We start from the raw sequence: 20,983 nt of genomic DNA, 5'->3' as shown, positions 1-20,983 counted from the left end.
AGGTTAGTGTTCGGGGCTGACCATCCAAGGAAAACTCAGTTATCGACATGCGCCGCTCATGTCCATTGGCATCGTACTCTGCGTCCAATGCCTGCTACTAAGCGTCTCTGGCGGCAGGGAATGGGCGATGGGAGTTGATTTAAAATTGCAAGCTGAAGTCGCCGAAATACTATAACCACGGCTTACCCGAAGCGATCTGCTTGCGAAAAACTTTTCCTTTCCACTTATTGAACTCTAATAATGGCTGAGATGTGTCTTTGATTAGATAGCAAGTACCCTGTTATCACTAGCTCTAGTGCCGCGGCACCTTCTTCCTGGCCATCTCCCACGCATGCTGGACGGCCAAAACCTCGTACTCTTCCGTTCCATAGTAGATGGAATTGACATCTCCCCACTCCGTTCCCTCCACCGGCAGCACAGTCCCAAACTGCCAGATAAAGTCTGCCGCCACCTGCGTCTCTTTGACCGTTGTCAGCTGCCACGGCCGCTCGAGCTGCGTATGGTTGAGCGGAGTCCCATATTCCTCGAAGACGACGGGCTTGTTGAACCTCTTCCCGATGGCGTCGTGCTGCAGCACCCACTCGCTGCCCCAGCTGTAGTTGTAACCCCAGGATTCCGGGTAGAGGTGGAAGGTTCCGTAGTCGAGCGTCTCGATCTCGAGGTTCTTCACAAAGTCGACTCCCTCTGAGCAATCGTACGCATAGGTCCCGTCTCCCTCGGGCGGACAGAGCCAGCCCTCGTCTCCGAGTGCAACCATATGCTTCTTGTCTAATTTCTTGATGTATGCGCTGACGCTCTTGGCCCAATTGTATATGACGGATGGATCACACCCCTTGCAGCGGGGCTCATTGCCTAGTTCCCACGCGAAAATCGCGGAAGAGCCCTTGTACCGATTGACGATAAATTTGATGTACTCGCGGTATGCCCTTTGGCTTTTCTTGTCTGTGTACCAGGTAGTCGCGTTGCTGCCGAATGCGTTGCTATAGATGTTTATTCCGCCAAAGTCGTTCCAGTTGTTCATGAATGTCAGGACTAGCTGGATGTCGTATCTCTCAGCGAGGGAGACCACGGTGTCGAGGCGGCGGATGCCTGCGTTCAGATGTCTGTTAGGGCTGCGCTTGATTGCAGGTGAACGAAGGAGTATGAAAGACAGACCATTAGACCCGTAGTTGATCCCCAAGCCACCCTCGTACAAGCTTTCATTCAGGACCTGGTAGTAGACAGGCTGGCCGGGGTTGGATGGATCGTTGACGCCGAAGAAGCCCCAGGTTCGGACGACTTTATACCCGGTCTGCCATCATCAGTACTCGATCCGATATCCGTCATGTTGGAGGCGTACTTCGGCAATCTGAGAGACAGCAAGCTCGACCTCGAAATCATTGAGCAAATTGCCCAACCACCAGCAGTTCGTACCCGCAAAGTACTGCACTTTGCCGTCAATCTCAAAGTGTCGGCCTACTGCTTTAGATACCTGGTCTCGGCCATTGCCGATTGGCGCTGCGGGGCTGGCTGCAACAAGGGCGGGAGCCGCACCGGCAAGAAGACCAAGCACAGCGTGAATGAGCCTCATGACTAAGGGAGTTGGTCTATATAGTCAATGGACAAGGAAATTACTTGAACGGTGTGGAACAGTATTAGGACTATTATATGTAGCTACGTATCCCCGCAATTTCCGCCTCAAGCTCCGTCGAACCAAGAGAAGTATAGATTATTCGGGTATTATGCCACCAACCCGGTTCCTGAGCAAGACCCGGATCTGGGCCCATCTTTAATCGACAAATCCTGGGGATAGCGCTAGCTTATTCTGGCGCGGTGATTACCGGAACGGGAACGGAGTGAGGCTATCGAGGATCTAGCTAAAAGCACGTTCCGCCCGAGAAACAATATATATAGAACTGGCGTCGGTGATTCTCGCCGACAAAGTACTCAAGCGGCAGCCAAGAGCTGCTGCAGCTGATGATCGAATCTTATGATTTCCTGGCCTCTTAACCGTTTGTTATAAGGTACCAAAGAAACGACTCGGCGGCAGATCGTTGATGGAATTGAAAATTTCTCCGATCATCAAGATGAGGTGAGAACGATGAGTGTAGAATCGTTGGCGTCCCTACAAAATAAGTTTTTCTACGCATAAATGGCTCTGTTTATTGGATTCAAGGCCTGGAGGTCCAGAGTCACGTTCTTGGCACCATGTGAAAAGGCAGAAATATATAACTTATAATGGTCCATTCGCGCGGAGGTGTTAAGGCAGAGGTTTAGACCGAGGATAAAACAGTGGGGGCATCTATAGAAGGTATCTTCCAATGACCTTTCTGGCTATAGCTTCTAAACAACAGTTTGATTGAAGACTTATGATGGTTTGGCAGATCAAGTTTCAAATATCTTGTTATGTTCTGGCACGGTTCCAGAGCCATGGGTCGACTAATACAAAAAGAAGAACCTCGGCAATTTTACGTTGATCTCTAACCACGGCATTTCGCTGACAGCTCGTCATCTTTTTAAGACCAGAACTACAGCTGCTCTTGAAACCAAAGCATCAAAGACTCTAGACAACCACCAGTTCAGTCAAAATGGGCCAGAAAAAGATCGAGTGCTATATTGACATTGGTGCGCCCGCCCCCCGTCCCGGGTCCAAAACAATCAAGTAACATCGGGGGCAGTCTCAACATACAGCTTCTATGCCTTCACCTATCTCCAGTCTAACCGAGCCGCTCTTGAAGCGCTAGACGTTGAAGTCGAGTAGGCCGCACCATTACTTACACCCTATCCACGACCAGAAGTCCTGACAAGCCAGGTTCATCCCCGTCTTTCTCGGCGGAATCAACGTCGGTAGCGGTTCGTCTGAGCCCACTGTCGCCCTTATTACTTGAGTTCATTTGGAGCTGACAGAGTTCTAATCAAAAGGAAATAAACCCCCATGGACTCTCCCTGCCAAAGCCGCATACAGTCGATACGACGTCAAACGAGCTCAGCGCTACTTCGGGCACGATTTTGAGGTCCCGAGTTTCTTCCCGATCTTGTCGCTGCTCGTCAGTGTCCTCTCTGTTCACGACTACAGTGAAACGTTCTCTTGTGTGAAGTGAGTACTGACGGAGAGATAGCCACAACGCGCCCTCACATATATAAAACAAATGTACCCAAAGGACAAATACGAAGCGACCTTTAACTCCTGTTTTGAGTCGTTCTGGTACCGACATATTGACATCTCGAATCCCGAAAACCTCGCCATCGCACTGGGAAACGTCTTTGATAAGACCCAGATCCAAGAGATCCTAGCTGGTGCGAACAAGCCAGAGACAAAACAGGCGCTTACCGACGTAACGACCAAAGCTGTCAAGGAGCTTGGAGCGTTCGGGTGTCCGTGGTTCATGGTGCATGATGGGAAAGGCAATGTGGAGCCGTTCTTTGGAAGCGACCGGTTTCATTTTATGTGGGATTATCTTGGACTGCCGCATGGGGATCTAGAACTGAAGGTTCAAGACAGAGAGAAGGGGAAGCTTTAGGTAAATTAGGGCTTCTGATCGCGAGGGAGGGAGGCTGTCTCGAGTTACGGAGTCTGCAGTGCACCAATATAGGCGCAATTACGGCCGGCCTGGGTTTTATTCAAAGCATCGTTGAAGATGATTACGGCGACAAGAGCAGCGTTGCACGTATAGGTGCCAGGCGGTTAGCATGGCCAAGCGCTGAAGGAGGTGTTTCTCACATTGAATCATTAGAGCATCAGCACCTGCCACATTAGGGCTTATTATAGAGTATCTCCCTACAATTCATTTTTTTGCAGCGCCGAACTTCTTCGCTGTCCGAGTGCCAACCTTCTCCTCATCCCAGATATAATTGACACTCTCCTGCTTGACGACCTCCTGCGCCCATTTATAGAACTTCGGTACCCGCTTCTCCAACTGGCTCGGCAGCTCTGGGGAAAGCAGACCATACTTGTGCAACGAGAGCAATCGCAGCAGGAAGCTTCCCGTCAGAACCTCGACCTGCGTCAACTTCTCCGCACCGCGGAAAAAGGGTCCTGACCCAGTCCCCTCCGGGTACAGCAAACCCTCGACATTGTTCTTCTCAATAGCCGCGACAATGCTCTCAGTTGCGGCGGCGCGCTCTTCCTCACTCGCAGCCTTCTGGGCCGCGAATGCCTGCGACCAGACCTTGCCGATGAAGGTGTCGACGAAAAAGGAGACGTGGGCACGCTGGATGGCCCCTTCGGGGGTGTTAGACGCGGGAAGGAGGTGGCTGGGGTGGGCGTCGGCGAGGAGCTGCGCAACGATGGCGGATTCGGGAATAGCGGTGCCGTTGTAGGAGATGGTAGGAACAAGGCCGCGCTGTACGTTATGGTTAGTAGAGAATTAAGCAAATGTCACTCAGAAGGGGTGCGTACCGGGTTGACCTCGAGGTACCAGGGCTCGCGCGGGGTGTCGAGGTCAATAATCACCTCCTCATACTCGAGACCAAGCTCCTTGAGGGCGATATGAGCGCGGTGAGCCCAGGGGCAGAGGTGGTTTGTGTAGAGGATGATCTTGGGGGCGGCCATGTTGTGCTGATAGACGGGCGTGATCTTTCAGAGTGCAATGCGGGAAGGGAAGAGGAGAGAGGGAGAGCGGGGTTATATAGCGCACTTTATCGCGGTGGATTTCTAATCTTCTTGTTGTGTAAAAGCTGGCCAGGATGATGAAATATGGGGTGCTTTGGCTGCTTTGAAATGCAGCGCCCCCACAAAGAGGGGAAGTGGGGATTACCGCCGGCTGTGATATTCGGCTGTGCCTATCGATAAGAGTGCACTGATGTTTCGGGCCTTGTGCCATAATAAATATTAAACTATATCAGCGGTATATTCTCGTATTCACCTTATCATTAAGATATTTCCAAGTCTTGACACCTAATTTCCCTGCTAAGTGCACAGGTCTTTGAGGGCGCAGGTCACTGATGTTAATCATCCATCAGCATGTCCTGACAAGATAGATGATGGGTTTCGCAGACGGGTATCGATGCCCACTAATTGTTGTACCTCTGCGATGCTGCATCTGGGGAACGTGGCCGGAAGCCGCTGCCATAGGGTACTGCAGGAGCCGTGGGATGAGGCTGCGAGGCTGGCGGGGCAAAACTGAAATACAGCCTTGCTGGCTGGCTGATGAACTTAAAGGACCAGGCGCTTAGCATGTTCAAGGCTCATCTAGTGAATTTACCGCACGAAGTTGCAGGCCTTCCCTTCCAATGTTGACACCCCCAATCCGCCAGATCGAGTCCACATCCACACTTGGGAATGGAGCAGAACAGGACTATTTGTCCGGGATAGACTGGCTAACGCTATTATTCTGGATGGTCTGCTTCGCCGTGATTTCGACGGCCCAGCCCACTGGGAGGGTGTTGAGATTGTCGTCCTGCCACCAGGCTATTCTTCGAGGCTCGTCTATATTTGCGTCTGTGACGTACTCGGGGTTTAGCTTCCACAGTCGATCATATCCTGCATGCTCCTGAAGCAATAAATGTCCGTTATGCAGTTGGCCATGTTTTCTTGGGGCGTCTGGATGGTAGACACCACCAGCCTGATGCTCAAACCCTAAAGGCCTTCAATCCTAAGCAAAAGCCCGCTGGGTCGTATTCCTCCTCGGGGCACTCCCACAGTTCATCGAACTGTTCACGAGCAAGGGAACTGCCTTCTCGTAGGCACTCGGGGCAATGTACCTGGCAGTGGCTGTTCTTGAGCTGCTTATCTTCATCACAAAGGCCGAAGACGGCTATCTGACTAGCCAATTGTCAAGGAACAGACGGTCAGAGCAACTCATAAATCGCGGCTCTATGCGCAATAACACTTGAGATTGCCGTCTAGTCACTATCCACATGGTTTCTCTGGACGAACGTCACAGCCGATTTCCGCTCAAGCCCGTCGTCTTCCGACGACACGGGAGCCCTCGCAAGAGCCATCATCCGCACCGACTGGACCTGGCCACGCTAACTGGACTCTCTTGGCCCCTTTGGAGTGAGATTCGCGATCTACTCGGTGCAGTCAGGATCGTTGATAGACCAGATCCTGCGTTGCCAGAAGTCCCCAAACCGTACTGGTTCATCAGGAAAGCTGTCGTTGTCTTCAAGTCATTTCCCCAGCTTGGCATAATCTTTCTTGGTGGCTCGTATATGACCCCGCAGAGTGGCGGCGCAATGTTGCATGCTTCGATGTTTTTATATATTGGCGGTCCCCTGGGAACTGTAGTGGCGCAGGTGCGTCTAAGAGGAAAAGGAGGAAGGTATTCTTAACTGTGCTCAAAATTCTCACCATTCATCTAGCAGCTGATTCTTTATGGATTGGCTTATGAGTCCGGGAGGACTGAGCAGCCTGGGTGGTACAGTGGCTAGGGTAGAGTCTCAGAAAGTGGAGCTTGACTTGCGAGTCGCCATAAGATTTTCCCCGGATACTGATATATAGAATTTTACAGTCCTCCGACAGCTACACTTCCATTTTCTAAGCCGTATTGTGCTTGATCAAAGAATACCATGAAAGTAGGTTATAATCAAATTGAGTGCCTTAGCAATCGGGCCTTACGATTAGTCACATCGGATCACGTGAATATCGTCTCTTTGTCACCAGGAAACGAAGCAATTATCCAACGTTGATGCTTTTGATCATCGATAATGACATTATAATCATCGAATAGATCCCTATACAATGCAGGAGGCGTGCTATACGTGTCGCCGACGACACATCCAATGTGATCGGTCTCAAACTCCGTGCCGGAAATGCGAGAAGGCCGGGCTGAAATGCCTCGACAAAAGGCCGATCCGGTGGGTGCAGGGAGTCGCTATCCGAGGGGGTATGCGAGGTCGATCGCATCAGAACGAGATAATCTCGTCGACTCCGGTCAGCGCGATCGAGATGGCGTTGGAACCGTCAATCAAGATTCAAGAACCATTGGACGCACGCGCCTCTACGCAGATAGTCCCTAAAGATACGCCAATAAGTATGCCAGTGTCCATGGAAGATGAGCCACTTGCGAAGTTAGACCCAAGTGCTCGATATTACTTGAATTACTGTACGCTTCTTCTCATTTATATGTATCTGTACTCTGACGATCCGCAGACAATGACCGGATATGCCAGGTTTTCATCGTATACGATAGCAAGAACAACCCGTTCCGAAGTCTCATATCCCTCGCTCTGAGCGATTCGGTTCTTCTTGACGCCATGCTTGCTCTGGCTGCGCGTCATCGGGCAAACTCTGAGCAACCGTTCTCCGCCAATAGAGCAGATGTTTCTACCGTCTCCACAGACGCGGACCGTGAGGCTCTTCAGTTCAAGTATCGTGCCATCCAGGGACTGTCACGGACCGTCAGTTCGCAGCATTCCTATCGGGTTGCAACAGTTGCCACGGTATTCTTGCTAGTATTCCTTGATCTTCTAGAGTCCGGTTGCGATCGATGGAACTACCACCTGGAAGGCGCGAAGACCCTGATGACATTGACACCAAGCTCCGACCCTGGCCGCACTATAGAGCGAATACGAAAGTTCATCGTCAAGCAGATTCACTTGTACTCTTCCCTAACTGAAGATGTTGGAAACCACTGACTGTTGACTTTCAGGATCGAATCTCTAGGAGCGACCTTTGTTCGACCCGAACTTCTATCGAAATGCCCGTCGATCGACGAATCCTCGAATCTTCTGGACGATGTTATTGAAGAATCCTTCCTTGGGTGTCCTGAGTTCATTCTCACCGCTGTGCAATTCTTCTCTTTACAGCGGGATACGATTGCAAATGAGAACAGCCCTGGCCAGCCTCGAGCTGAGGATGTCCTTTCAATCCTTGATGCTGTAAGAAACTTTGACTGCCGCGCGTGGGCTTCGGCCCTCCCGCAAGAGTCTGTGACCCATGATCTTGATGGTCTAACAAAATTGGCGCGAGCGTACCAACTCGGTGGAATACTGTACGGGCAGCGGATACTTGATGCCGTTGAGAAAACCCGAACTTCTCGCGAGACAGTCCTATCCGAATTAATTGATATTATTACCTCATTGCAGCCGACCAACCTCCTCAAGTGCACCCTCTGGCCCATCACAATAGCGGGCCTAGAATGTCAGGCACGACGGCAGAGAGATCTGCTTATACAAGCTCTCAAGAAGTTCTGGCAAGATACCAAGTGCTCGAACGTCACAAGCGCCGCCGACATTCTGCAAAATTATTGGAGCAAGACCGACCACAATCCAGACGTGGCGAATGATTGGATCTTCGACATTGGCCGGTCAAGCCATGACTGGCTCCTCATCTAGCATTTTGCCCCACTCCAATGAGCTGCCTAAAACGGTTTACTGGCCGCCGACGTCAGGATTCTGGAAACAGTGGAAACGCCCGGTCTTCCCCACCAGAGCCTGGCTTAAGAAGTTTACGGCCCCGAGCTCCTTTTCGGCTGGCTCAAAGCCAAGCCTTGAGCCAGCCTTCTCTCTCCGCTCGACTGCTCCAAAAAGAAGGTCTGGGGAGTAGGGTTGTTTGCATTACGAAACAAAAAACTCGCCTACAAATCTTCCGGACTATATAAAACCTACGAGACCCGACTCTGTGTTGAACTCTGGTCTAGCATGGATCGTTGCATTCGCTCACCTGCACCGAGTTCAGCCAGACGATGACGCTTCGCCAAAAGTCGGAGCAGTCCTCACTACCAAGAGAAAATGGCGCGGGTCTCGATGAAGCGTCACTGGAGAGGCTTGGAAGGGAGCGACCACCATTTTTCTCGGGCGCGTGGCCAGAAGTCGCCTTTTGCTTCTCCATCATTATGTCGCAAATTCTGGCGGTAAGCTCTGGCCATCCTTCCAATATAGCACTGCTTAGAACTTGGCTAAGCCACCACAGGAGTATTACATATCAGGCTCAAATGTCCTTTTACCGACATTGATAGAAGAGTTGGATTTTCCCCCCGCATCCGCGATTTGGCCGTCAACCTCGCTATCTCTAGCCGTAACTTCAACCTTGCTTATCTTCGGTCGACTCACGGATATGTTCGGTGGTTATGCAATCTACATTGCCGGAGCCGGATGGCTGACGATATCGTCAATTTTATGCGGAGTCTCACAGTCTTGGCTCATGCTAGTCATTTTCCGAGCTCTGCAAGGCCTGGGTCTCGCGGCATTTCTCCCCTCCGGTGTCATGATTTTAGGGAAAACGTATCGACCCGGCCCTCGGAAAAACTTTGTTTTCAGTCTCTATGGCGCCTGTGCTGCGCTGGGGTTCTTTATCGGTATCTTCTTCTCTGGGCTCTGCAGCCAGTATCTTAGCTGGCGGTGGTATTTCTTCATTGGCGCTATCCTATCCGCCATCACTACGTTGTCATCGATATTTTACATCCCTCGTGACTTCAAAGAAACGAGGGGCAATGGTGCAACTATGGACTGGACCGGATTGGCATTATCAGTGTCAGGCTCAGTCCTCTTCGTCTTCGCTATCGCCCACAGTTCCTATGCCCCGGAGGGATGGCGCACCCCATATATCCCCGTCTGCCTTGTACTCGGCGTTTTGCTTCTTGCGGCGTTGACCTACGTGGAAGGCTGGGTAGTCAAGAATCCGCTTCTGCCAGGGGACATATTTGCCGTAAAGTACATGAAGCCACTTGCAATTGCCCTGCTCTTCTTGTACGGAAGTCTCGGTGTATTTCTCCTCTACGCCGTTTTATAGTAAGTTCTTACTCTCGCCGTCTCCCTAGACCTCACTAACTCGTATCCAGCATGTCTGACTTCATGGGCGCCACCCCCTTCCAAATGGTCGCCTGGACCGTGCCCATGGCCGTCGGCGGGCTAATACTCTCCTGCGTTGGCGGGCTTATATTCCACCGTGTTTCGGGTACGATCCTCCTCATGATATCCTGCCTCGGCTACGTTGGTTCAGGCTTGTTCTTCGCTGTCGTCCCGCAAGGCGGCAATTACTGGGCGTTCATATTTCCCTCGATGATTTGCGGGACAATTGGGATTGATATCTCTTTTAACCTCGCAAACATTTTCATTACGACTAATATGCCGAAATCGAAACAGGGCCTCGCGGGGGCACTCATCAATTGTACTCTTCATATGGGGATTGCGGTGATGCTGGGTTTCGCGGATATTGTGCATACCGAGACCGGGTACCTGGGAGCTAGGAAGAGCTACAAAGCAGTCTTTTGGTACGAGGTTGGATTGGCGGCTTTTGGACTAGTCGTTGTAGCGCTTTTTGTTAGGATTAAAGAGGCGAAGAGCGAATTGACTTTTGATGAGAGGGAGGCGCTCGCTGCAGAGGTGAGGGGTGAGAATACTGTCGAGGAGAGGGTTTGACATTGTGATCTTCCCGGCTCCTTTATGACTGTCTGTACATAGAAATCTTTCTTGCTTGACTAGAGATATACCCGCGGCCCACTTTAGATTGAGAAGTTCATTACATTAGAGTGATTTGTGTACTTCTAGGTAGTACAGTACATACAGAAATCTCTTGTTAATCCATAATATTACATCGTATCTAACTTTATATGACCGAGAAGCTCTCAGACTGGCAGTATTTTATACTCAGCATAAATATGTCAACATAAGCCAAATTGATAGCTTAGCAACTGAAAATGCTGCAACGAAGATATTATCTTACTTATGTCCGATATACCACATGCCATCATATATTATCATTACATTTATATCCGATGGTTGTCCGCTCAGAGCGCCTCACCTGCATCCAGTATACAACCCAACTCGAGCGAAGAACAGTTGATTCGGAAGCCAGTCACTAGTAAGGAAGGGAATCCTCCACAAGCGTCCTTAACAACCAGTCAAACAACGCTTCAAGACGCTATACCCAGATACCTACAACGTCCACAAATTGACGAGGTCATCCCCGTTCAACGAATCAGCACCAGTGTCCCCTTGTAGATAACATCAAGCATGATCACCATATCCTGTAAGTATCTGCCGGCCCTAGAAATCTGAATAATGAGGTGGTAGTTGGAACTCTTTTCTTGCAACTGGGGCGGAATCATTCCTAATGCCAACGAATACACTCCAATGAACAAGGAAGTCTGAATGACTCGGGTAAAGACGAGCACTGAAAATCACATATGATTGACAAGACTATTTTGAAAATAATTGCGAAGTGCAGTGCGGAAGATCATTGGCAGCCGGCGCTCGGAGAGCAGAAATAGACCATTTGCCCCCTTAGTAGTTGAGTAGAGAGCCTTTGCGACGGCGTCAGAATCGGCAAGTGCGTAAACTCATCGGATACCGTGACGCCCTGCAGGAAGGGATCATTTATGGAACTGCGCCATAGTGTATTTTGAGACGCCTAGCGCATGGTTCATGCTGTCGATCCAAGGCTCCGTGGATTTAGGGTTGGGAAGTGAGTGACTGATCAGGCAATTCTCGCGTATTCGTGCTTATGGACGCTTGATTTGCCGGTAAACGTTTAACTCCACACCATAAAGCTTGGCTCCGTCTATAAATAATGAAATAATGGATGACATTTACCGACCTATGTGGGTGAACTCCCTAGACAGCTCTTACATACTTTTTCAATTACACCAGCTTCATCACACTGCAACAGTCGCATTGACGTTAAAACCCTCAAGACTGTTCAAAATGCCACTCACAATCCACCTTGACAACTACAAACCTTGCTACTTTGGCAACGAGACTATCTACGGGCGGGTTACCTTTGAATCCTCAAGCACAACGAACCTCCAAGACATCCGACTGTCATTTACTGGTCGCTCCAAGGCACGGATTCAAAAAGTCAAGGGATCTGGAGCTCCCGCTGCAAACTATCGCAGCAAATGCATCTTGTTCGAGAAGGAGAAGATTCTGGTACATTTAAATGGAGAAGCCCTGCCACCAGGCAGACACGAGTGGCCATTCCAGTTCTCATTTCCAACAACCGCGCTATCTTCGGTGGAATGGCCGGAAATGCAGCCTTTCCGGGGCGACGTTAATCACCCCCTTCCGCCGGTATTTGCTATCGAAGCTAGTGATAGGGCAAGGAAGGTTTCCTGTACGATCGAATATCGTATTGAAGCACAGGCTATGAAGCCGCAGCGAGGGCTTTTTTCGAGCACAAGGCCACTGTTCTCTGAAAAAGTGAGGCTGAATTTCATACCTGATTTTGCAGTCGCGGATGACCGCGAAAGCGACCGTGCAGCGGAGATCTACCGACAGCGGAAAGAACAAGTCTTCAGTATCCGCAGCATGCTATTGCTTCCAGAGAACAAGGGACGGAGTCTAAGTACGGGGGAGAAGATCCAGGGCTGGTTTGCGCCTGGGCAGCTGCCCAGATTCAGCTTCACGGCATCTTTTTCATATACAACGAGAGTGATTTGTTCTACTCCAGTCCAATGTTCGTTGGATATGACTCCGAACATGGAGGACTCTTCGGTGGCATCTTCCCCAGAGGTGATCATGAAGTCAATATCTATTACGGCAATCAGTCGAACAGCAGCCCGAGCCGCGCCATCGATAATGGGCGCCATATCAGCGGAATTAGAGGACAAGATTGAAATATTATCACGGACGTCCCTGCATAAGCCGGTCTCGGGGAAAGTAAATCTGGGAATAGAATTCGGCCCGCTGATGCTGAGACATACGGACGTCTCATTTCAGACATTCAATATCTGCAGGAGATATTTTTTAAGTGTGTCAATTGTGTTTGTATGTGCTGAGAGAACAAATGAGTTCAGACTAACCGAACTACCGTTCGAAGTGGTTGCAAAAGTTGAGAGGTCAGAGAAGAAGAATCTAACTTCTGAGCTTGCTGAAGGTACTGAGGGTGCCCCGCCGGCTTACACGTATTCAGAACCGTCTGTCGTTTGATGAGGTGTGAGAAGGGAAAGGAGCCGAAGTGATACTCGATTGCTCCTGTGTGAGCCCTACTGGGCCAATATTTGCAGCCGGGCCACCTAGATTTATGGTCACAGAACTACAATCTACGATAACGAGAGAGAGATCAACAAAGAGGCTGAGAAAATCTCGTCGTTTGCGCCAGCTTGGATGAGAAGTAATCTCGTGACCAAGATTTCAATGGCTCCAACTCTTGTATAGGAACCGGGTACCTGATAAGAGAGCAAAGCATTAATGCCTGCCAAGCCTCGATCAGTGGGCATAGCACGCAGCTGCGAAAGGGTAAGGCGAGGGCTTACGAAGGCTGGATATGATAGTGCTCTCAGCTTCATTGAGGTGAATAGGTATAAGGAATTTCAATTTAGTATTGTCCATGGGGCAGGCAGTTCACAGGCTGCTACAGTCCTAGACATACTAGGTTGCTGATACCACGTAGACAGGCATATTTATTCCGTCCTAGGTAGATAGACCCAGAGCAACCAAGCAACTTTTATGCGGTCTGGTGTTACACCGCTATACTCGAAGTTGAGCCACTCAATGACAGCGAATAGAAGTGAGTATTACTATAAATCTATACATACAGACCCCGCCGACGTTTTCACCGTGCGGCTTATTACAGCATCATATATTAATATCTCAATGACTGATAGACTGGCTGAGCCGCGGCGGGAGGCCTCGTAGTCTCGTCAAGCTCAATAGCTTCATCCACCACACTCCACTGCACAGACCTGAGAATCTGCAGCCCACTGCTGCTGGGCCCCTCCTCATTATGTGCATCACTGACGAGTCTCGCCCGGTCGCCGCCGGCGTGGCTATGCTTATAACTGTATGAGAAATTCCGGTTCGTATTCCCCTCGGAGTCCGTTGATACCCCAGTTCCCGACTTGGATTTGTACGCTGACCGCGCATACCGATCTGTATACGATATCCCGTCCTTGTCCTCGTATACTGCGACGATGAACTTAAATGAAGAGGTGATTTGACATACAATACTGAGTGAAAGGTAGATCTCTGTTGTCGTTGTGGTGTACGCGCCGAGGAGGGTCGGGTACTGCGAGGAGAGTTGGTGCTTGAGGTAGTATAGCCGGAGGGCGGAAAGGGGAATCAGTCTATCAGGGGTTGCGTTAGATTATCTGAGCAGATGGAGGGGGAAAGACAGCGCGAGGTACTTACACAATGCGGCAGCCCAGAGCCAGGAAGACCATGAGCTTCTTCCTCGAAGCTATCTGCACAGTGCTGACGGCCCACCCAGAGTACGCTACGAGCAGCACTTCAGTCACAACGTCAAGCGCTGTCACGGCTTGCCAGTGAGCGAACTGCATCCTGGATTAGACCTATCCCAATAGATAGAAGGGAATATAAGAAAAAGACGGGGGACTCGCACAAGACTACCACATCGTGCACTGATATCGCGCCACGGATTGTCTCGACACCGGATCGCGACGAGGAACAAAGCTGTCACGGTCCAGATGATCGTCGCCGCGAGGATGGTTCGGATAATCCGACGTGGCAGCTGGGAAAACAGCGCTTCGTAAAACAGACAGGTCGATATCTTCGAAAACCCTAGGGCAACAATGAAGAGGAGATCGGCGGCATACCCGGCCTTGAATCCCAATATCTTCATTTAGAAAGGCATAGCAGACGGGTAAGGAACGGTACGTACCTTGAGCATCCGAGCCTGGCCAGTCGCAGAGCTAGGGCCGGTGCGTGTCCCCCACCCATAATGAACTTGAGCTAACACGACCGAAGCCTGGGTGAACGCTATAGCCTGTCGCTTATCAGACCCCAAAACCCAATCGTATATTTATCGGCGCGACAATAGGGGGACCGGCTAGGTAAACCCACCACGAGCCCGGCGAAAACATAGTCGTCCGCCTGTACGATTCGTTTGCGATGCAGCGAAAACACCCTCGCCAAGACACTTGCCAGAGTCAGCACAATATAAAATGAAGCGAGGACGACGACCAGCCCGCTATGGTCGTTCTTATTATCCGCTGTAAGCGGGGCCCTCACACCGGGGGGAAACGTGGAGGTCGACATGACATGGAGAGCTAGTAAACAAGAGAACAGGACAAGACGCGGATCATTGGGGCTGGTCAAGGTTTTAACAAGCAAGACAGAACATGCAAGACTGGCTTTGCTTTTTACGCTGTGCGCCTGCCATGGCAGCAGCGAGGAGGTGCGGCTGTGACTGTGAGGGACCGCAACAGCGGGCCCCAACGATCGACTCAGTCGAATCAGAACGAGCTCTTTTTATTGCGAATCAGCGATGTCGAGTCCTCGTGGCAATGTTTTAAAAGGGGCTCCGGACCGCTGACCACGAGCTGAAGGAATTCGGTTGCCAAAAAGACCCGGCCGGTTGCACGCGCATTCCATTACTTGCCGAACGTGGACGGGGAATGTGGCCACTGGCATTGCATGGTTGAGCGACTGGTCGTACAGGAAATGCAGCAAGGGAGGGTTTCTGTGCAGACAACACTGAACTAGTCGAGCTTCTATGCAGATCTCTAATATACTCCGGAGAAAGCACAAGGAGCTCGGGTCCCTTGTTGAACTGCCAGCGGACTCGAGCAGGACTCGAAGAATGGTGGGCTTTGCTAGCGCTCTCGAGATGCTAACCCTAGAAAAGGTCGAAGCCATCCCCAGCTCGGCCAACTGTATTCGACACAATGCGATACCATCCTTAGATCGTCTCAATTGACGGGACCACAAAGAAATCCAGCAGCCACTAATGCATCTAAGCCCAGGTTGTACCACACAAGCACACTTGGCGGGAGATTCCATAGCCAATACAAAGGAGAGGCCGTCTCCTCGCCCGGCCGAGCCTATTCAATAGACTCAAAAGTCCAAACGGCCGAGCCCGGCTCATCTCGGCTTTGTTGATCTCGCCAAAGCTTTCACGCTGGAGCAGAGCGTTTGATCGCATTCGGGGCATTTTAACGTGGAAGACACGCTTTCTCCCTTTCATGGAACCCCTTGCGTCCCAGCCTCAACTGCTGACCCTGACTTCCGTCTCGTTTCACCCCCTCTCCCTCCCTTCAGTTGAATTTTCTGTTTTTCTATTTTCCTATTTTTTTTTTTTATTGCGTCTCCTCCCCTGCTAGCTTGATAGGAAGTCATAGAGCGTGATAAACATTGTTATCATGGAGGTGCACACTAAACCGCCCCGGCTCGGGACGATGGACGTCGAGGTCCATTCGCCAGCAGGTAGCCATGAGGGAGGGAGACAGGCAGGAACGGTGCTTGATGATACCGATATGCATCGCATGGGAAAGGTCCAGGAACTGAAGGTGTGTTTGGTTGACCGACCTGACCGTCAATTCGATTCCAACCCTCACAGTCTTGAATATGACAGCGAAATCTGCGCCCTGTCGCCGCACTCAGTTTTGCGTCGGTCTTACAGGCGACCTGGGAGTTTGTTTTGATGTGCCACTCTCCTCTATTTTTCGCACCGAAACAAGGCTAATCCACTCTGCGGCTTAGCTCGAACACTGAAGGGCTCGAGAACGGAGGACTGGCCGGGATGTGCTGGTCGATGATCTGGACATTTGTGGGCTTTGGATTCATTATTGCCTCGCTGTCGGAGATGGCTTCGATGTAGGCACGTACCTGACGCTTGTTTGAACCTTTACTCACTTCAATAGGGCACCGACATCCGGCGGACAGTACCACTGGGTCTCCGAGTTCGCATCGCCGCGATACCAGAAATTCCTCAGCTACCTTACAGGTACCTGGCTTCTGCCATCTTTTTCCCCAATTATGCAGTCCCAGTTCCAACTGACCATGCCGCCCAACCAGGCTGGATGTCCGTCCTCGCCTGGCAAGCCGGTTCTGCATCGGGCTCCTTCCTCACGGGTACGATCATCCAGGGCCTGATCACGATCCGCAATCCGGACTACAGCCCTGAAAGCTGGCACGGAACGCTGTTCGTATTTGCAATGATCTTTGTCATCTACGTCTTCAATGTCTACGCCTCTGACGCCATGCCCGTGCTTAATAACCTCCTCATGATATTCCACGTGCTATCGTGGTGCGTTATACTCATCGTGCTCTGGGCCATGGCGCCCCATCGGACCGCCAAGTCAGTGTTCACAGAATGGTCAACCCAGGGAGGTTGGAACAGTATAGGACTGAGTGTCATGATCGGGCAGATCAGTGCTATCTACGGCTCACTGAGTAAAACCCCTCGCCAATCCCCTTGTCGTGGCGGAGTATACTGATAGTGATGAGCACAGGTTCCGACGCAACAGCCCACATGTCTGAAGAAGTCAGCAATGCCGGCCGCAATGTCCCTCTCGCCATAGCCTGGGGCTACTTCACCAATGGCATCATGGCCATCGTCCTGCTGATAGCATATCTCTTTTCAATCCCCTCTGTCGAGGACGCACTTTCTGACGAAACGGGGTTCCCGTTTCTTTATGTATTCAGAAATGCCGTCTCCACGGCGGGCGTCAATGGGCTGACATCGATCATCTTGATCCCGGTGATCTTCAGCAACATCTTCTTCAACGCCTCGACGTCCCGTCAGACCTTTGCTTTCGCGCGAGACAGGGGTCTCCCATTCGCAGACTGGATTGCGCACGTTGATAAGCGGCGCAAGATCCCCGTGAATGCGATTTTCCTCTCCTGTCTTATCAGCTGCTTATTATCGCTTATCAATATTGGCTCTGAAACGGCGTTCAACGCCATTATCTCGCTCAATGTCGCGGCCTTGATGTACAGCTACATCATCTCGATCAGCTGCGTCATCTACAGGAAGCTAAAATGCCCCGAGACCCTGCCGGCTCGACGATGGGATATGGGCTCTTGGGGGTTACCGGTCAACATAATCGGACTGGTCTATTCGTGTTTTGCGCTCTTCTGGAGTCTCTGGCCTGGTCAGAAGCATGTCACGGCCGAGACCTTCAACTGGAGTGTTGTGATATTCGGCGGTGTTTTCGTCATTAGTCTGGTCTTGTATGTGCTTAAGGGGAGGAGGGAATATACGGGGCCGGTTGTTATTGTGCAGAGGGTCCGTGTTGACTAAACAACCGGATAAGGATATATCAAGTGCGACGCAACGAGCCTTTCAAATCCAATGAGCTTGAGAGGGGAACGGACGCAACCGCATCAATACAGTGGTCATTTACAAACAACCGGCAATCGGAACCATTTCAGCCTGCTGGCAATGGTAAGACACAACCCATAACGTCTGGTTATGGAGGTGTCTTTCGAAAAAGTCCGATGAATTGTGCCCCCGATTAGCTTGTTCTGTCCAGGAAACACCTTCTCGGCAGTATTCATAAAGGTTGTTTTTGGCGTTTAGTATAATCATTAAAACCAAGATATATAGTTCTACATCTAAATCGCACAGAATCAAGGGTGGTATATCAGAGTTACTCAGCAATGAGGCAGGTAGGAGTTGGTTCTTGCGCTTGGGATATCTGAGCCATACTGCGCAGCTCGGCCTCACCCACGTATCTAGGCAGCCAGGAAACTTTCGGAATCGCCTTGTATCAGAAATGACCGTATCAATCTCTCTGTTCCTTAATACTGGCTCGACCTTGTTGTGTCTGAACAGCCCTCAGAGCCGTAGCCTTGAAGAGCTACGTTCATTATCTATGGTCGGCTACGCCAGATCATTCTGTCCCAATCCAGCAATCGGACCCTGGATGTCAGGGCATAATCAGGAGCGTGGACTGAATAGATAGATTTAAACAGGTGATTCTACTCCCTGGTTTGCTTTGTTCTGCTCTCAAGCTGGTACTCTGCTTCCCGCATGCCCGGTTCGTTCGGAATCTGCTCAAAGACAAGGATGAAGCTGTCTACTTATCTGCATAGTTCAGCCGGATGTGGCCTCAGTTGCCCTTCTGAGAAATACAAGGTCAAGGCTCTAGCATTTCATTAGTTTTTGAAGATTCGATTGAGTTACCCCTCCATAATATACTCAGGATGTCAACTTCATTGTTGGCTACTTGGCCAGCTTAATTTTCTCTTAAATTTGTCACTTAACATGTTCTGGACAGGCTGTTGTTGCACTAGTACTCTGTACATTGACGGATGACCTGAACAGTTACTGGATCTCTTAGACACTCTAAATTAGTTGTGCTAGCCAACATTGTGTTATAAGTATGCTGTGTGGGCATGCGAAACTGGAGCCGTCCCTTCAAGTGAAAATCTCCCTGTCACGGACTTGAGCGTCTATTTCACTTCATATATCGTGTTCAGTCATAAGCTATTGACATAGGAAACATAGTATACTTCGTTTAGTCAGGCCGCTAAGCCTTCGTATTATGGTTATGTGAAACTGGCCCAAATGAATGATAAACATAATCTTTGCATCCTTCTCTGGAAACAGCATGCCATCTGATTCCAGGAGCTCTACCAACTAGAGCATATGTACCGTTCTCTCCCATAAGCTCTGTCTCTAGTTTATAGCTGTGAGCCGCACGCAAATGTTCTGCCGCAACGAAATAGAAGAAAATCACGTAACAGCCTGCGCGTAACTGCACCCTCGGGATCTGCCATGGTATAGGGCATTCTAAGGCATTTTCCAATCCACTTCCGACGCTGAGCAATCAAGGAGAGATTGCCAGAACAGCACCTCAAACTGAAACTATATACCATCATCTATTTCATTTTCGAGAAGGCTGCCGACACCAAACGGGCAGGAAAGGCTATGGACACTCAGCCCTGAGCCAACAATACATAGGACTTGACAATGAACATTCTTAACTTGTCAGACGCAGATGTATCACTGAGATATCAAGTAATAAATCTCTGGATGTAACGTAAGAACCGATGCGTGATGCAAGGTTACCTCATGATTCTAATGATTCAGTGTCCTTTGAAAACGTTCTGCAAAGTGGAACTTCCTGAGCTATATGATCAATCATACCACGTCAACTTCAAAAGTATATAAGAACACTTGTTACTATACGCCAAGCGAAGTAAAGTATCCAGGAAATGCTATGCTGAAGCCCAATCCGCCACTGCGTCATTCCCGAGGATATCCCGGATCATCCGGTGACTGAGATCCCAGAGCGCGGCCCCCAGGACGGAATCTGAAGCGAGACTTGATTCTTTACCGGGTTGGCCGACATCCTTCAAGTAGTATCCGTTCCAACCCTTTTCCTCTACCTCCGGGCTGATCGCTGCGTAAAGCGCGCTGTACGAGCCCTGCTCGACATTACGCCCAGCAGCCAACATGACCGTCGTCAACAATTTTCCGAAGAGGCCAGGGTACGCATCTTTCCATTGCTGCTGCATAGCCGTGTTGACCTGTTCCAGTTAGTGCCTCACGATCCAGAACCGAACCGATCAAGAAGAAGCAGGGAGACTAACAGCGCCGGGGTGGACGGAGAGAGCATAAATGTTGTCACCATTAGGCTTGATGACTTTCTCTAGAAGGCCGTACTTGACTCCGAGAATGATAGCAAGCTTTGTCCGCCCGTATCGCTCCAGCGGTCCGAGATCAGGGTTGTTGATTTCCTCGAGAGATCCGAACTTGACCCCTGACGGTGCCGCGCGGTGCTGCTCAGACGACTCAAAGACCACCCGAGGCGCAGGCGTATCTGGCAGCTTCGCGGTCTTGCGGAGCAGCGGCCATAACAAATTCGTCAGGTAAAACTGCCCTAGCCAGTTTACTTGGAAGTGCCGCTCGATTTTGTCGTGTGTTTCGCCATATTGATGCACGTTGATGCCTGCTGATAGGATAAGCTAAAGAAGATTTAGCCCTGTATACTCATATGCGCCCCCACTGCTCATATCTTGTCACCAGGATATGGAACGCGACTGACCAGATCCAACCGCTCCTCTTTCTCGACAAATCTCGATGCGACCTCTCTGATTTGGGCCAGATTGCCCATGTCACACGGCACCCACTCGATCTTTGCATCGGACCCGGCTTCCTCCTTGATTTTGTCGATCGCTTCTTGCCCTTGGTCTTCCTTACGGTTGACCATAATGACGCGGGCGCCGTTCTGTACAAACGTCCGGGAGATTTCATAGCTGGCATTTTGTCAGCGTGAATCTACTTCAGGGCTCAGAGACTCACCCTATGCCAAATGCTCCGCCCGTTATTATTGCAACACGGCCGGACAGATCTTCGGCCGTCTTCTTGGGGCCGATAATAGGCTGGAGAACGGATTGCATGTTGCTTGGTCTTGACTACGCCTATTCCGTTATG

The 20,983-nt window shown here is 50.5% G+C and overlaps 9 protein-coding genes across 9 annotated transcripts, besides 1 other annotated feature; 5 read left to right on the top strand and 4 right to left on the bottom strand.

Moving 5' to 3' along the window:
- Window positions 1-20,983: part of a sequence feature (contig 1.55 1613..492661(-1)) that runs on past both edges of the window.
- On the bottom strand, window positions 293-1,570 carry ANIA_03297 (protein manB; the record flags this gene model as incomplete). The annotated part of the gene is made up of 2 exons (XM_655809.1): window positions 293-1,291; window positions 1,340-1,570. The coding sequence occupies 2 exons, from the start codon at window positions 1,568-1,570 to the stop codon at window positions 293-295; spliced, it is 1,230 nt and encodes a 409-aa protein (XP_660901.1).
- ANIA_03298 (putative DSBA family oxidoreductase) lies at window positions 2,568-3,500 on the top strand (the record flags this gene model as incomplete). Its single annotated transcript, XM_655810.1, has 3 exons — window positions 2,568-2,604; window positions 2,935-3,026; window positions 3,099-3,500. 3 exons carry the CDS (start codon window positions 2,568-2,570, stop codon window positions 3,498-3,500), a joined length of 531 nt encoding a protein of 176 aa, XP_660902.1.
- Window positions 3,765-4,531, bottom strand: ANIA_03299 (glutathione S-transferase family protein; the record flags this gene model as incomplete). Its single annotated transcript, XM_655811.1, has 2 exons — window positions 3,765-4,322; window positions 4,379-4,531. The coding sequence occupies 2 exons, from the start codon at window positions 4,529-4,531 to the stop codon at window positions 3,765-3,767; spliced, it is 711 nt and encodes a 236-aa protein (XP_660903.1).
- ANIA_03300 (Zn(II)2Cys6 transcription factor) lies at window positions 5,839-8,256 on the top strand (the record flags this gene model as incomplete). Its single annotated transcript, XM_655812.1, has 4 exons — window positions 5,839-6,216; window positions 6,668-7,025; window positions 7,073-7,520; window positions 7,572-8,256. 4 exons carry the CDS (start codon window positions 5,839-5,841, stop codon window positions 8,254-8,256), a joined length of 1,869 nt encoding a protein of 622 aa, XP_660904.1.
- ANIA_03301 (putative MFS multidrug transporter) lies at window positions 8,607-10,344 on the top strand (the record flags this gene model as incomplete). The annotated part of the gene is made up of 4 exons (XM_655813.1): window positions 8,607-8,774; window positions 8,834-9,651; window positions 9,702-10,245; window positions 10,324-10,344. 4 exons carry the CDS (start codon window positions 8,607-8,609, stop codon window positions 10,342-10,344), a joined length of 1,551 nt encoding a protein of 516 aa, XP_660905.1.
- ANIA_03302 (protein artF) lies at window positions 11,566-12,476 on the top strand (the record flags this gene model as incomplete). Its single annotated transcript, XM_655814.1, has 2 exons — window positions 11,566-12,230; window positions 12,311-12,476. 2 exons carry the CDS (start codon window positions 11,566-11,568, stop codon window positions 12,474-12,476), a joined length of 831 nt encoding a protein of 276 aa, XP_660906.1.
- On the bottom strand, window positions 13,445-14,538 carry ANIA_03303 (uncharacterized protein; the record flags this gene model as incomplete). The annotated part of the gene is made up of 4 exons (XM_655815.1): window positions 13,445-13,750; window positions 13,805-13,925; window positions 13,990-14,139; window positions 14,480-14,538. 4 exons carry the CDS (start codon window positions 14,536-14,538, stop codon window positions 13,445-13,447), a joined length of 636 nt encoding a protein of 211 aa, XP_660907.1.
- On the top strand, window positions 15,960-18,108 carry ANIA_03304 (putative GABA permease; the record flags this gene model as incomplete). Its single annotated transcript, XM_050612497.1, has 4 exons — window positions 15,960-16,106; window positions 16,461-16,992; window positions 17,052-17,772; window positions 17,907-18,108. The coding sequence occupies 4 exons, from the start codon at window positions 15,960-15,962 to the stop codon at window positions 18,058-18,060; spliced, it is 1,554 nt and encodes a 517-aa protein (XP_050468412.1). The 3' UTR covers window positions 18,061-18,108.
- Window positions 19,765-20,949, bottom strand: ANIA_03305 (short chain dehydrogenase/reductase family protein; the record flags this gene model as incomplete). The annotated part of the gene is made up of 4 exons (XM_655817.1): window positions 19,765-20,076; window positions 20,140-20,514; window positions 20,595-20,805; window positions 20,852-20,949. 4 exons carry the CDS (start codon window positions 20,947-20,949, stop codon window positions 19,765-19,767), a joined length of 996 nt encoding a protein of 331 aa, XP_660909.1.

The sequence above is a fragment of the Aspergillus nidulans genome, chromosome VI (genome assembly GCF_000011425.1).
Source record: "Aspergillus nidulans FGSC A4 chromosome VI".
Classification (NCBI taxonomy): Eukaryota; Fungi; Ascomycota; class Eurotiomycetes; order Eurotiales; family Aspergillaceae; genus Aspergillus; species Aspergillus nidulans.
The sequence above is the reverse complement of the archived record's forward strand: the minus strand, read 5'-3'. Positions and strand labels throughout refer to the sequence as shown.